The sequence below is a fragment of the Piliocolobus tephrosceles genome, chromosome 14 (assembly GCF_002776525.5).
Source record: "Piliocolobus tephrosceles isolate RC106 chromosome 14, ASM277652v3, whole genome shotgun sequence".
Taxonomy (NCBI): domain Eukaryota; kingdom Metazoa; phylum Chordata; class Mammalia; order Primates; family Cercopithecidae; genus Piliocolobus; species Piliocolobus tephrosceles.
The window spans coordinates 14181732-14195643 of NC_045447.1; the positions used below are offsets into that span (position 1 = coordinate 14181732).

The 13912-nt window shown below is 41.4% G+C and overlaps 1 protein-coding gene across 1 annotated transcript in view; it reads left to right on the forward strand.

Annotated features, from left to right (window-relative positions):
- Positions 1-204: 204 nt before the first annotated feature.
- The window catches only part of PSMB7 (proteasome 20S subunit beta 7), a 62371-nt gene continuing 48663 nt past the window's right edge, over positions 205-13912 (forward strand). Inside the window, exons 1-5 of the mRNA XM_023217178.1 lie at positions 205-330; positions 754-847; positions 1687-1784; positions 3217-3357; positions 10399-10514. Coding sequence (XP_023072946.1) covers positions 269-330; positions 754-847; positions 1687-1784; positions 3217-3357; positions 10399-10514 — 511 coding nt within the window. The 5' untranslated portion in view covers positions 205-268. The remainder of the gene's footprint in view (positions 331-753; positions 848-1686; positions 1785-3216; positions 3358-10398; positions 10515-13912) is intronic.

The window sequence follows — 13912 nt, forward strand, 5'->3', positions numbered from 1 at the left end:
TCCAGTCTGAGCGGCAGGAGACCTGGTCGCCGGTGCGTTCACTTCGGACAAGTCCTTTCCTCGTTCCGGGTGTCACTTTCTCCTCCGTGCCACTTGGGGCGATATATTTCAAACATCTCTGGCTTCTCTAGGAACCAGAATCTCTAAGATCAATCGTTCTAGTGCGGCGTTTGCCCCGCCCCTTCAGCCCCAGTTGCCAGCGACGCCGGAAGTGCTCGGATCTTTTGGTTTGCGCCCGCCTCCGGCCCGGAAGTGCTTTTTTGGGAAGATGGCGGCTGTGTCGGTGTATGCACCACCGGTTGGAGGCTTCTCTTTTGATAACTGCCGCAGGTGCGGCCTTGCCTGGGGCTTGGTTCAGGGAGGGAGTAAGAGTGCGGTGCTCGGGTGGGAGCTGGGCCAAGGCCTGATGCGAGAATTCTGAGGGAAGAGTGCATGGCGGGGCCTGTGGCCCGCGGCCCGTGTGACTCAGGGGAATCAGGGCCTGGGCGTGGGTTTCTCCTGAAGCCGGGTCTGCTCTCCCACCTTCGCAGCGCACTCGGCCACCGTTTATCTCCGTCTCCTAAGGCACGTCACGGCCCCTCTCTGAGACTGTCTTCGTTGGAAAACGGGAGAACAGTGCTGATGGGAGGATTCATTAAACTGATGGGCGTGAAAACAAATAGCTTTACGGAGTTCTCTGTTAGGCACTGTTCATGCCAGTGCTGCGCAATGTGGTCTTGCCCTTCAACACTTGATTCTCTCATTTGCTCTCAGGAATGCCGTCTTGGAAGCCGATTTTGCCAAGAGGGGGTACAAGCTTCCAAAGGCCCGGAAAACTGGCACGACCATCGCTGGGGTGGTCTATAAGGTAAGCCAGGTTAGGGTTAAGAGCAGCAGTGACTGAACTGGTAACAGGAATCAAAACACTTGGCTTCCTGTGTCTCTCCCGGCTGGGTCTGGAAAGGCAAATACTATAGAATACATCAGGAGACCGTCTTTCAGGAGGGACTGCTTTTGTCTGGTTTTGTGTGCTTCTTAACAGTTTATGTTCTTTCCTCACTTTGCTGAGTTTTTTTTTTTCTTTTTTCCTTTTTTTTTTTAACAGGTCAGTTAGCTTCTTAATTACTAGTTTAGGAAGCCGAAGTATATGTGATGGGAGATCACGAGATTTGGGGTCAGACAGGTCTGTCTCACCTTTGAACTCTATAATGCTGATTCCAACTTCGGGCAGCTCACTTTCCTTCTCACAGGTCTCCTTCAGATGCATCAAATGGAGATAACTCCTGCCTTAAATTGTTGTAAACGTCAAAAGAGGTTATGATTACCTGCGCAACTTGTTTTAAGGAAGAGCAACATGTTTTAAAAGGAAATTGACTGTGATGGCTACTTTAATGGGAAGATTCCTGAGCCTTAATCCAGGTTTTTTCCAGATTAGCTCTGATTTGCAAGGAATTCACCAGACACCTGAGCCTCACTTGAACCTGGGAATAATTCTTACCTACTCAGGATTCAATTAGTAGCATTTACTAAGAAACTTTTTCTTAAATCCTGAAAGTGTAGCACAATATTTTTGGTATGAGTTTTGTCTGGCGTTTTGAGATTAGGGGAGCATGGTATGGCCAACATAGTATTCCCTAAAGTAGAATGGAGAGTTGTGGTTGGTTTATATTTGTAATATTGATTAAAAACTTTTTTTTTTTCCAATAGGATGGCATAGTTCTTGGAGCAGATACAAGAGCAACGGAAGGGATGGTTGTTGCTGACAAGAACTGTTCAAAAATACACTTCATATCTCCTAATATTTAGTAAGTATTGATTCATTTGAATAACTCTTATATTTTCAAACGTGTCAGGGGTAAAAATGGACCTTCCTGTGCTCTTCACTAAAACCTGTTGTTCAATCCGTATTTTCTATCTCCTTTAAATGGCATTTCTATCCACCTGTTACCCAAGCTAGTCATCTTCAAGTCCTCTCTTTGCTTCAGTCTCCAATTGAATTGGTAGCCAGTTTTGCCCTCCCTGTGCCTCTTGAATCCATTCCCTCCTATCCTTTCCTTTGCTAAGGCTCTAGTTTGGGTTCTTCCTTCTTTTTCTTTTTTTCAAACATTAACTTGAACCATAGAGGTTCTTTTTTCTTAGCTTGACTATTGCAGTTATTTAATTTGCCTCTTTTAGGTATCCTATTGTTCACTCTTCTGCCATATTGGGTTTTGTAAAACATAGATCTGATGACGTTCCTTTGTTAAAAAGCTTTTCATGAGACTTGTCACATTTCCACACGACTTTTAGGATAAAAATCAAAATTCTGTGGCCTTGCACAGTCCATAGAAAGCCTACCGTTCAAGCCTTTCTTTGAGTTGCCATCACCCTGTGCTCCAGTTACATCTGAACTGTCCCTATTTCCCTCGTCTCCAAGCTATTCCACTGTTGCTTATGTGAGATTCTATTTAGAAACTCTTCCTTCTCTGCTTGTAGAATGTTTTTATTCCGTTTTATTCTGGCTCATATATAACCTTTTCTTTTCTTTTTTAAATATTTCTTGTTCGTTTTTGTTTTTTTTTCCCCTGGGAGAGATGCGGTCTCACTGTGTTGCCTAGGCTGATCTTGATCTTCTGGCCTCAAGTGATCCTCCCGCCTGGGTCTCACAAAAAGTGCTGGGATTACAGGCATGAGCCATCATGCCCAGCCTGAAACCTTTTCTTAATGATCAGAATCAATTGCTTTCTCCTCTGGTTTCCCATAGCATTTTGTACCTATGTTACTACAGTGTATTAAATTATGTATTACAATTTTCGTCGTCTTGTGTGTCTTCCACTCAACTTTGAAATCCAGTACAAGTCCTGTCATATTTTCTTTATTCCCAGTGATTAGTGTAATAACTGGTATCTGATAGTAAATACTTGGTAGATGTTGAATTGCAAGAATTTTAACACACCTTGCACTTCTGTACAACTTGGATATATTTGTAGCGTTAATGAAATGCACGGTCTTTTCACAGAAACCAATAATTTCATATGTTCCATTGGGCCACAGATAATATATTTACGTATAACTAGATGCATTTTCTTAATTTTCTGTTCATTTAAGATTGATTAAACAGAAAAGTTACGGCATAGATATACTCAAAAACATCTCTCTGGGTACCTGGACTTCTTGGAAGTTATCCAAGAACCCCCTACTTCTAATTGAGCCCTCTGATAATTGGATTTCAACTAAGTTTCTAATTGGATTTTTCAGTTGTTGTGGTGCTGGGACAGCTGCAGACACAGACATGACAACCCAGCTCATTTCTTCCAACTTGGAGCTCCACTCCCTCTCCACTGGCCGTCTTCCCAGAGTTGTGACAGCCAATCGGATGCTGAAGCAGATGCTTTTCAGGTAAGTTTCCAGAATGGGGATTCCTAGTGGTATCTTTTTCTCATATCTTAGATTTTTTCAGCCAGGAGAAGCCTAGAAAGTAGCAAAAAAGCCTTCAGAAATACACATTTTGTTCCAGAAATCAGTTGTTATGTTAAAGAGCCACTTTAAATGGTTTTTGATAGTGCCTTTGAATTTCTGGGGCCTGATTTTTTGCATGAGTAAATCACATGTCACCAGTTGAGTCATTTCCTGAAGCATAGGGATATTACTGGATAAGAGAAACTTTTTTGCTCATAGTAAGAAAGTTATAGCTGGAGGAACTATGAATTTGTATTGTGAAACTACTCCCTCCTCCCCATAAAACAAAGCCAAATGAGTGTCTCCCCTTCCCCCCTGCCCCCTTTAGGGGCAAAATAACAATGAATGAAAAGTGGTATTTGTAATTGGCTGTCAGTGGGTATGATAATATTAATATTGACCAACCTTTATCTACCTCTTACTCTGATCCAGGACCTATGTTAAAGTGCTTTATGCACGATCTCATCCTTTTAACTCTGAGATAGGGGCTATTAGGGTCTCCTATTTGTAAGGGAACAAAGTGAAGTTTAAAGAGGTGCAGTAGCTTGCCTGACTTGACCTTCATTCTCTGCTGACTCACAGCTCATATTAGTAGTTTTGTTTCTCTTTCTCCTTTAATAATTGCATCGTTACCTTATGTTTATATGGGTCTTGGGAGTTTTCAAAGTGCATTTTCTTATTTGCTTCTCATAAGAGAAGCAGTGATTATAGGAGAAATACCCTGGGCATTTAGTCTTGGGTGGAATACTGGCTTCTCCTTTAGGGACCTGCCTTACCTTTAACATATTCTTTGCCTTTTTCCTTCTATGTGAAATGGATATCATAATACCTGCCCCTAGCAGGGTTGTTGTGAAAATTAAAGGGGAGCATGGATAGACAGTAAAGATTTTGAACTGGTGGCTTATAGGCCATCAGCTTGTAGAGAAATTTATTTGGGTCATATGGCTGTTTTTTTTTTTTTTTTTTAATAGTGGCTAATAATTATAAATGGGTAGATTTGAATTAAAAGTCTAGATTTTGGCTTGGCACGGTGGCACATGCCTATAATCCCAGCACTTTGGGAGGCCAGGGTTCGCGAATCACCTGAGGTAAGGAGTTCGAGACCAGCCTGGCCAACATGGTGAAACGTCTCTACTAAAAGTACAAAAATTAGCCAGGCATGGTGGCACTCGCCTGTAATCCCAGCTACTCAGGAGGCTGAGATAGGAGAGTCGCTTGAACCTGGGAGGTGGAGGTTGCAGTGAGCCAAGGTCACGCCGCTGCACTCTAGCCTGGGCGACAGAACAAGACTCTGTCTCAAAAAAAAAAAAAAAAAAAGTCTACATTTCTGTCTTTTGAAAACATTCAGAAACACGTGGCCATAATCTTCGAGAACTCATTGGTGGATGTTGCCTTAGAAGTGGGAGTGGGTGCTCTGTCACATTCTCTGCCTGGCTCACTTCACTGTTCCCTTCAGGGCCCTGGCCTTCCTGAGAATTTGCGGGTCTTCATCTGTGTGTCTAGCATGGCCTGTGGGTTTTCAGTAGTGTATATGAGGTTGAGGGTAGCCTTGTAGCAAGGCCAGTAGTATAGTTCCCATTTTACAAATGAGACCAAAGCCTAGAGTCATATGGATAGGAAGCCTAGTCTACCCAATTGCTGCTTTGTGTTTGTGTACGTATCATTGTTCTAATGCAGGAGAATTATTGCCAACCAAATTCTTCCAGTACAGTGAGTAGAACTTGTTAAAGCACACCTATTGATCAGATTTCTGAAGAGATTTGTGGATTTTAATTTTAAATATAAAGCTCCCTCTGGTGGCTTGCTTGGCACATTATATGTAAGGCTTTTTTGAAAACTTTTTTTCTACACAATGTGTCTTATGTAATAAAGGCAATTTTCAAGCTTCTAAAATTGTCGCAAATAGGATGATGTTTCAAGATTCCTTGTAATGTCATTTAAAACAATTAGCAAAATAATCTAGCACATGTTTCTGTTAATCACTTTAGAATGTTTTAAGAATTCTAAAGTCTCGGCCGGGCGCGGTGGCTCACGCCTGTAATCTCAGCACTTTGGGAGGTCGAGGCGGGTGGACCACGAGGTCAGGAGATTGAGACCATCCTGGCTAACATGGTGAAACCCCGTCTCTACTAAAAATGCAAAAAATTAGCCGGGCGTAGTGGCGGGCGCCTGTAGTCCTTAAGCTACTCGGGAGGCTGAGGCAGGAGAATGGCGTGAACCTGGGAAGTGGAGCTTGGCAGTGAGTCAAGATGGTGCCACTGTACTCCCGCCTGGGTGAAAGTGCGAGACTCCGTCTCAAAAAAAAAAAAAAAAAAAATCCTAGTCTCTTTTTTCAGTGTTTTGTCATTTTTTAGTTTAAGATACTTTGTAAAAGTTAAATTTTATCAAATTTTGAGAGGAACATTTAAAAATATAAACCAGCATAATAGTTATAGTCTTTTATGTCCTCTTACATTTTTGGTGAGTTACATAAAATGAGAGTGGTTTAAGGAAAGAGTTTAGGATTTGACTTTAGAACGTTGGTTCATCTCCCACCTACAGCACTGACTGTTGTGTTAATTTGGGTGATTCTTTCTCAGTAAAATGAGGATTATAGTTTCTGTCTGTCTGACTTTTGAGGAGGACAGTGATAAAGAAGCTAGGCTCTGACCTTGCATACTACAGAGCCTACTGCATAGTTAGAGCCCCATAAAATTCAGTCTGGAAAGGAGTACAAGGTGTTCTTGGTACTGCTGTACTTTTTTTTTTTTTTCTGAACTGTCCATTTCCGTGTATGTGAGTCAGTGAGAAAATAAGGTTTGATAAACAGAAGTGACCTCTTTTCCCTTACTTAAGCACTGCCTTTATCTCACACCTATGCTGGCTTGATGTAGTTGATGTAAGTAGTGCTTGTTCTTTGGGCATGGAGCCTTCTTGTTGAGTTTCATAGAAATATTAGTGAAATGCTGTTCTGTGTTCTGGAAACTATTACTTGAATATGTAGAGGCTCTTACATTGTTAACTTTTTTTCTAATAAACGTGTACATTTATTGTAGGAAATTTAGAAAATACTGAAAAGCCCAAAGAACAAAATGAAAATTTTGCCATTCAGGGAGCATCACTCTTGGTTTACTGTATATTATTCCAGTCTTCTGTCTTCTAAGTTCTTCCCTTCCTCTCTTCCTTTTATATTACTATTACATGTTCATGGTAAAAACAAAACAAAGCTGGAAGATACAAACAAAAAGAATATAAAAAGCTACCTGAATTCCTGCCACCCACAAGCAATTAGTGCTAAGAGATTATTACACACCCTTCAAGGTTTTAAAAATATGTTCAGTAATATTTTATTAAAAAATGGGATTATAGTTGTACTGACTCTTTATAGTATAGCCTAATCTTTTCACCTAACAGTGTGTCTTGAATGGGTTCTATACTAGGGCATTTCAAAATGAAAATAACTGTTGTTAAAATTATAAAAATAATGTAATTGTAAAAAATGTAGACACTAGAAACCTGGATAGAAGGAAGTAAATGCCACCTGATGTTCTGCCACTTAGACACATACACTGTAAATTTTTGAAGATCTATGTTTTCATACCTTTTGTTCTAGACATGTATCCTTGTATGTATGCATTTAAAAGAATGAACTGTTTGTGTGTTGTTTTGTAATTTCCCATATGTACATAATAGTATGTTACAAATATTGTTCCAGTCAGTAGATGAGTTTTTCTCTTGAACCCATAGAGAAGTTCTGAATACTTGTAACTCTCCTGAAATCAGAAAAAATGTTTATGTATACTCTTATGGGGGAAAGTTTCCACAATTGTAATCAGTTTTTTTTTTTTTTGAGATGGAGTCTCGCTCTGTCACCCAGGCTGGAGTGCAGTGGCCGGATCTCAGCTCACTGCAAGCTCCGCCTCCTGGGTTCACGCCATTCTCCTGCCTCAGCCTCCCGAGCAGCTGGGACTACAGGCGCCCGTCACCACGCCCGGCTAGTTTTTTGTATTTTTTAGTAGAGACGGGGATTTCACCAGGTTAGCCAGGATGGTCTCGATCTCCTGACCTCGTGATCCGCCCGTCTCGGCCTCCCAAAGTGCTGGGATTACAGGCTTGAGCCACTGCGCCCGGCCTGTAATCAGTTTTTAAGAGGGCTCTGTGACCCATAAAAGCCTAAGAACTATGAATCAGTATCATAATTTTTGGTGGTGTCGTAGTATCCGTTTTGTGGCTGTGTTACAAATTAACCAATTTTTGAACATTAATGAAATTGCCCATTTTAAGGTATTTAAGGTATTATTAGGTATTCTATGAACGCTTTGGAACGTAGAACCTTTGGGTTCTGGTGTGATTAATTCCTTAGACTGTATTCTAGAATAAATGCACATTTATTTAGTTTTGCACATTTAACATTTTGAGAGATGTTGTCAGAGCTCTCCCTTGACAAACGTACTACCATCAGTAGCAAAGGAGAAAATGCAGCATGATTGTTAAATTTTATTTTATTTTAGATAGGATCTCTTTCTGTTGCCCAGGCTGGAGTGCAGTGGCATGATCATGGCTCACTTAAAAGCAGTGCATGGCGGATGACTTGAGCCTTAAAATTCTAGGCTCAAGTCATCTGCTTGCCTCAGCCTCTTGAGTAGCTGGGACTAAAGGCCCATGTCACCATGCTTGGCTGATTTTTTTGTTGTGTTTGTTTTTTTAAACTTTTTGTAGATGATGTCTCACTGTGTTGCCTAGGCTAGTCTCAAACTCCTGGCCTCAAGTAATCCTCCTGCCATGACCTCCCTAGGTTTTGGGATTACAGGCGTGAGCCACCGCACTCAGCTTAGTGTGATTTTTAATGATTGTATGATGTTCTGTTGTACAGCTGGATCAGTTTAGCCGTTTCTCCCTCTGCCTGTTTCCACTTTTTTAATCATCATAAACAATGCTGTTGTAAACATCCTTGTGCATTCATTTCTGTATATTTGTCTGTTCATATCCTTAGAATAGAGTCCTGGTAGAATCTCTGGATGAGTAAATTACTGAAATTTTAACGATTTCAATAATTTGCCAAGCATCTTGATTCTTTTAAAGGCATCTAACAGTTTATATTTTAGCTTGGAAGGCAACTAGCTGATTATTATTGACTTTATTTAAATACCCTGTTCGGTAGGCAGTTGGCATAGTAGAAGAGGCACTGGACTAGTTGAGGGTGGTGGGACTGGGCGATTGTGGCTTCTCTTTCTGGAGCCCTTGGCCCTAGTCTCACCCTGCTGCTAGCTCGTGTAGCCTTGAACCAGTTTCTTCCCTTGTCTGGGGCTCTGTTCTCTTTTTAGACTACTTCTAAAATCTTTTCCTAGGAAGTTCTTGAAGTTTTTACTTATAAATGGAAGGTTCTTTTTGAAATAACAATTTGGTAATCAAGGAACAGGGCAAGTATTGGACCACTGTTCTGTTTACTTAGAGGACCACTGTTCTGGATGGGCGGCTATGTCTCAGACAAAGTTATGACTTTGGTTCTTGTGTTAATTTATTTGTATCAGTTTTAATGATTACATTGTTTGGCAAATTCACTATGTGTTGGTTTTGTTTTTCTTCCCAAAGAGCTAAGGGCTCACAGTGGAGAACTTTAAATCCAGCATGTTTATCTAGCACAGCAATTCTAATGTTAAAAAACTGTACCAAATATAGGGAGAGGAATCTATAGAAATGGAAAAAAGGGTCCAAAGGAACAAATATGTGCACAATTAAAAGGAGATGGGGTGGGTGGAAAATGTATTCCTGTGATGTTCCTGAAGAAGTATGAGTTTATCCTGTGTGTACTAGCAGTGGTTTCTTAGGCTATCATGGAGTTATTTTAATATTCACTTTCCTGAATGATGAAGTATTTTCTTTTGATATGCGTTCATATATATGCTTATAATGTGGGTTAATTCAAAGGCAAAGGTGTTTCAACATGAGCTGTTTTTCTGTTTGGGCTGTGGTGAGGTTGATTTTTTTTTTTTTTTTCTATGACAACTCTTGTTCTGCCCCCCAGGCTGGAGTGCAGTGGCGTGAACATGGCTCACTGCAGCCTCAGCCTCTCAGGCTCAAGGGATCCTCTCACTTCAGCCTCCCGAGTATCTGGGACTACAGGTGCATGCCACCACACCTTGCTAATTTTTTGTAGTTTTTGTGGACTCAAGCAATCCGCCCACCTCGGCCTCCTAAAATGCTGGGGTTATAGGTGTGAGCCACCATGCCTCGCCTTTGTGGCCAGGTTGATAATTTGAATAGTGGAACAGCTGAGCTAACACCTCATTGTTAACTTTGGAGGTAGCGTACGTGCTGATCACAGAGAGGTGTGATGGGAAAAGTGCTGATAATCTTTGGAGTCAACCCGATTTGGTTCTGAGACCAGGCAGGTTCTTAATGTCTCTGGGTTGGTTTTCTTTTCTCTAAAATGGGAATGATAATGCTGTCTTTTAAAGGGGACTGTGGGCTGGGTGCGGTGGCTCACACCTGTAATCCCAGCATTTTGGGAGGCCGAGGTGGGAGGATTGCTTGAGTCCAGGAGTTTGAGACCAGCCTGGGCAACATGGCAAGACCCCATCTCTACAAAAAATACAAAAATTAGCCAGGTGTAGTCCCAGCTACTCAGGAGGCTGAGGTGGGAGGATTGCTTGAGCCTGGGGAGGTTGAGGCTACAGTGAGCCGTGATAATAACCACTGTACTCCAGCCTGGGTGACAGAGTGAGACTCTGTCTCAAAAATAATAATAATAATGGGGGCTGTGAGGCTGAGCTGAAATGAGGTGTATGGAGTGCCTCACATAATTTATACTGGCTGATAGTAGATGTTCATCTAATGTTCCCTTCCCTTTTTTGTTCCCATCAAAACAATAACCCCTTAATGAAACAGTCTTAAAGAAAGCTTTTTGTTTTTGTTGTCTGACTTCTCATGCAACTTTTGGCTAAGTCACAGTGATGTTCTGTGGACTCATGTTTTTTTTCTTATGCATACTCTGATCACCAGGTATCAAGGTTACATTGGTGCAGCCCTAGTTTTAGGAGGAGTAGATGTTACTGGACCTCACCTCTACAGCATCTATCCTCACGGATCAACTGATAAGTTGCCTTATGTCACCATGGGTGAGTGTAACGTTTCCCTGATGTTTCAGAGTACTCTTCCTTACTAAGATGGTCTCTTGAACAGCTGGTCTGTTTTCTCTTGGAAGAGGAAGTGCGATACAGTGCTTTGATTCATTCAGCAGATATTTACTGAGTTCCTGCTACAGATTAGGCCCTGTTCTGGGTGCTTGGTATATAGCAGTGAACACAATTCTAATAGTGATTCCTGCCCTCGAGGAGTTTATATTTTAGTGAGGGTAAATAGACAATAAACAACTGTGAGAAGTATAATACACAGGTATTATAAGTATATTTATAGATAAATATACACAGGTTATGCAACCTGTGTATCATGAATATATTTTTTATAGTCTGAAATCTGAAATGCTCCAAAATCCTAAAGTTTTTGAGTACCAACATGATTCTCATTGGAACGTTTTTATTTTTATTATTTTTTCTTTTTCGAGATGGATTTTTGCTCTGTTGCCCAGGCTGGAGTGCAGTGGCATGATCTCGGCTCACTGCAATCTCTGCCTGCCAGGTTCAAGTGATTCTTCTGCCTCAGCATCCCAAGTAGCTGGGATGATAGGTGTGTGCCACCATGCCTGGCTAATTTTTTGTAGTTTTAGTAGAGATGAGGTTTCACCATGTTGGCTAGGCTGGTCTCAAACTCCTGACCTCAAGTAATCTGCCTGCCTCGGTCTTCCAAAATGCTTGAATGGATTATAGGCATGAGCCACTCTGCCCAGCCTCGTTGGAGCATTTTTGATTCTGGATTTTTGGATTAGGGATGCTGAATTGGGTGAGTTTAATGTAGATATTCTAAAACCTGAAATCTGAAACACTTCTGGTCCCTAGCATTTTGGATAAGGGCTACTCAGCCTGTGTTAGAAAGTGATATTAAGAAAAAAAGGTAATACGGATGGTATTGTACTATAGTTAAGATACTATCTTTGAGAGAAACTGAGTCAAGTTCATATGGAAATGCTCTGTTTTTTACATCTGCATATGAATTTGCAATGATCTTAAAAAATTAAATTCACACATGATAAGGGGACTTGGGAGTTGTGGGCAGGGGCTGGGGTGGAGGCAGATGGCAGTGTTAAATAGAAAGATCAGTGCCAGGCATCGTGGCTCATACCTGTAATCCAGTGCTTTAGGAGCCTGAGGTGGGAGGATTGCTTGAGGCCAGGAGTTTAAGACCAGCCTAGGCAAACATAGCAAGATCCAGTCTGTACCTATATATATATATATATATAAAAAGCTGGGTGTGGTGGTGTGTGCCTATAGTCCCAGTTGCTCGGGAGGCTGAGGCAGAAGGATTGCATGAGCCCGGGAGTTTGAGGTTGCAGTGAGCTGTGATCAAGCCTTTGTACTGCATCCTGGGCAACAGAGTGAGACCTTGTCTGTTAAAAAAGAAAAGGACAAGTCTCATGAAGAAGATAAGATTTGAGTAGAATTCTAGAGTAGAAGCCTCACATTGAAACTTGTTGGGTACATTTTGACCTACAGGAGTGACCATGGTCCTTCTTTACTACTTAATCTCTGAGGGATTAGGGTATTTGATTTCTGTCTGAACCTCGATTTCCTCACCTGTGAAGTGGTATCAGCAATACCTACCACACCAAGTTGTGATGGTTGGAAATAACATACATAAAGCATGTGCTCCAATACCTGGTCTGTAAATAGTAGTTATTTTTTCCCCCCCCTCTTCCTCATTTGCTAACCAGCGTTTTGCATTTATGCTTTAGCTCTAGCTGTTAGATTAGGAGATTTTTTTCTTTTGACACGTTCTCTCTCTGCTGCACAGGCTGGAGTACAGTGGTGCAATCACAGTTCACTGCCACCTCAACCTCCCCGGGCTCAGGTGATCCCCCCATCGCAGCCTCCTGAGTAGCTGTGACTACAGCCACGTTCTGCCACACCCGTCTAATTTTTGTGTTTTTTGTAGAGATGGGATTTCGCCATGTTGCCCAGGTTGGTCCCGAACTCCTGGGCTCAGGTGATCTGCCTGCTCTGGCCTTCCAAAGTGCTGAGATTATAGGCGGCTGATAATTTTTTTTTTTAATGACTGCAAAAAATAGTGATAAAATTATATTGGAAGAATTGGGATTTTCAAGTTCTAACATTTACGTTATTGCTTCTGGGTCAAATTGCATAGGTCCAGAACTTCGAACAGGTTGTGTGTGTTGTGTAGCTGGTGTTTTTCCAGCTGTCTTTTACCTCTTATATTTTCCGTCTTGGTGTCTTGGCTCCACATCTAGGAAAACTGCTGCCTTGAGTAGTTTGGAAATTGCCAGTTTGAGACTTTGCTATGCCATTGTGTTATTATCTAGCCTCTTACAAGGTTTTTATATAACAGATGTTCACTGTTTGTTGGGGAGAATGATTTACCCCCAGATACCATATGGATGAATCTCTTCAATTATTCTAAAATGACGATGCTTATGGTAATTTTAGAATTTTTCTGAATTGCTTTATTCAAATGTATTTGGTATCTCCATCAAAGTATTGCTTTTATTTCTCCCCATCTGATACCTTTAAATGGTGGTAAAGGTGGAATAACCTTTTCTATTAAGTAGTTTTATTTCTTTTCTTTTGTACTTAAATTTCAGACTACAGAAAAGTAACAGTAATGTTCAACAAACACTGATCTGTCCTTTGCTCAGATGTGTCAGTTGTTAGCATTTTGCCACATTAGTTCTGCCTGTCACCCACATTGTTACTACTATCATTGTTTCGTGTGCGTGGGGAACCATTTGAGAGTAAATAGCAGGCACCACAACCCTTCTTCACCTCTGAATCCTTCAAGATGTTCTCTTCTAGCACCTTGATAAAGTCATCAAATTTAAGAAGTTTGGCATTGATACAAAGCAGCTTCATTTGTAAAATGGGAAAATTGGTTTCTCTTGCCTGTGAACTGTGGTAATTTGTGTCATGAGCATAAAGCTGAAGTAGGAAAAGTTGTTGAAAGTGAGTATGGTAAACAGCTTTGTGTCTGCCCATTTCCCTTCTGCCACCCCACTTTGTGCTTTTTCCTGGCCAACAGTGACCTCCTGTCTGCCCAAGTCTCATTTGAGTTCCGGGTGATGGATCCACAGCTCTGAGTTTATAGGAAAATTCTATTTAGAAACCACTGACTCCACACAGACTGGTTTTGCTGCCCTAAAATACCAGACTAAGGAGAATGAGACATCAGTAACATGTGATGTTAATACCCAAGTAAATTGTTACTTTGTGGTCTTGTTCCTCCACTCATTTATCAGCTTCTTTTTTTTTTTGGAGACTGAGTCTCGCACTGTCACCTGGTCTGGTGTGCAGTGGTGCAATCTCTGCTCGCTTCAACCTCCGCCTCCCGGATTCAGGTGATTCTCCTGCCTCAGCCTCCCGAGTAGCTGGGACTATAGGCTTGCTGCAAC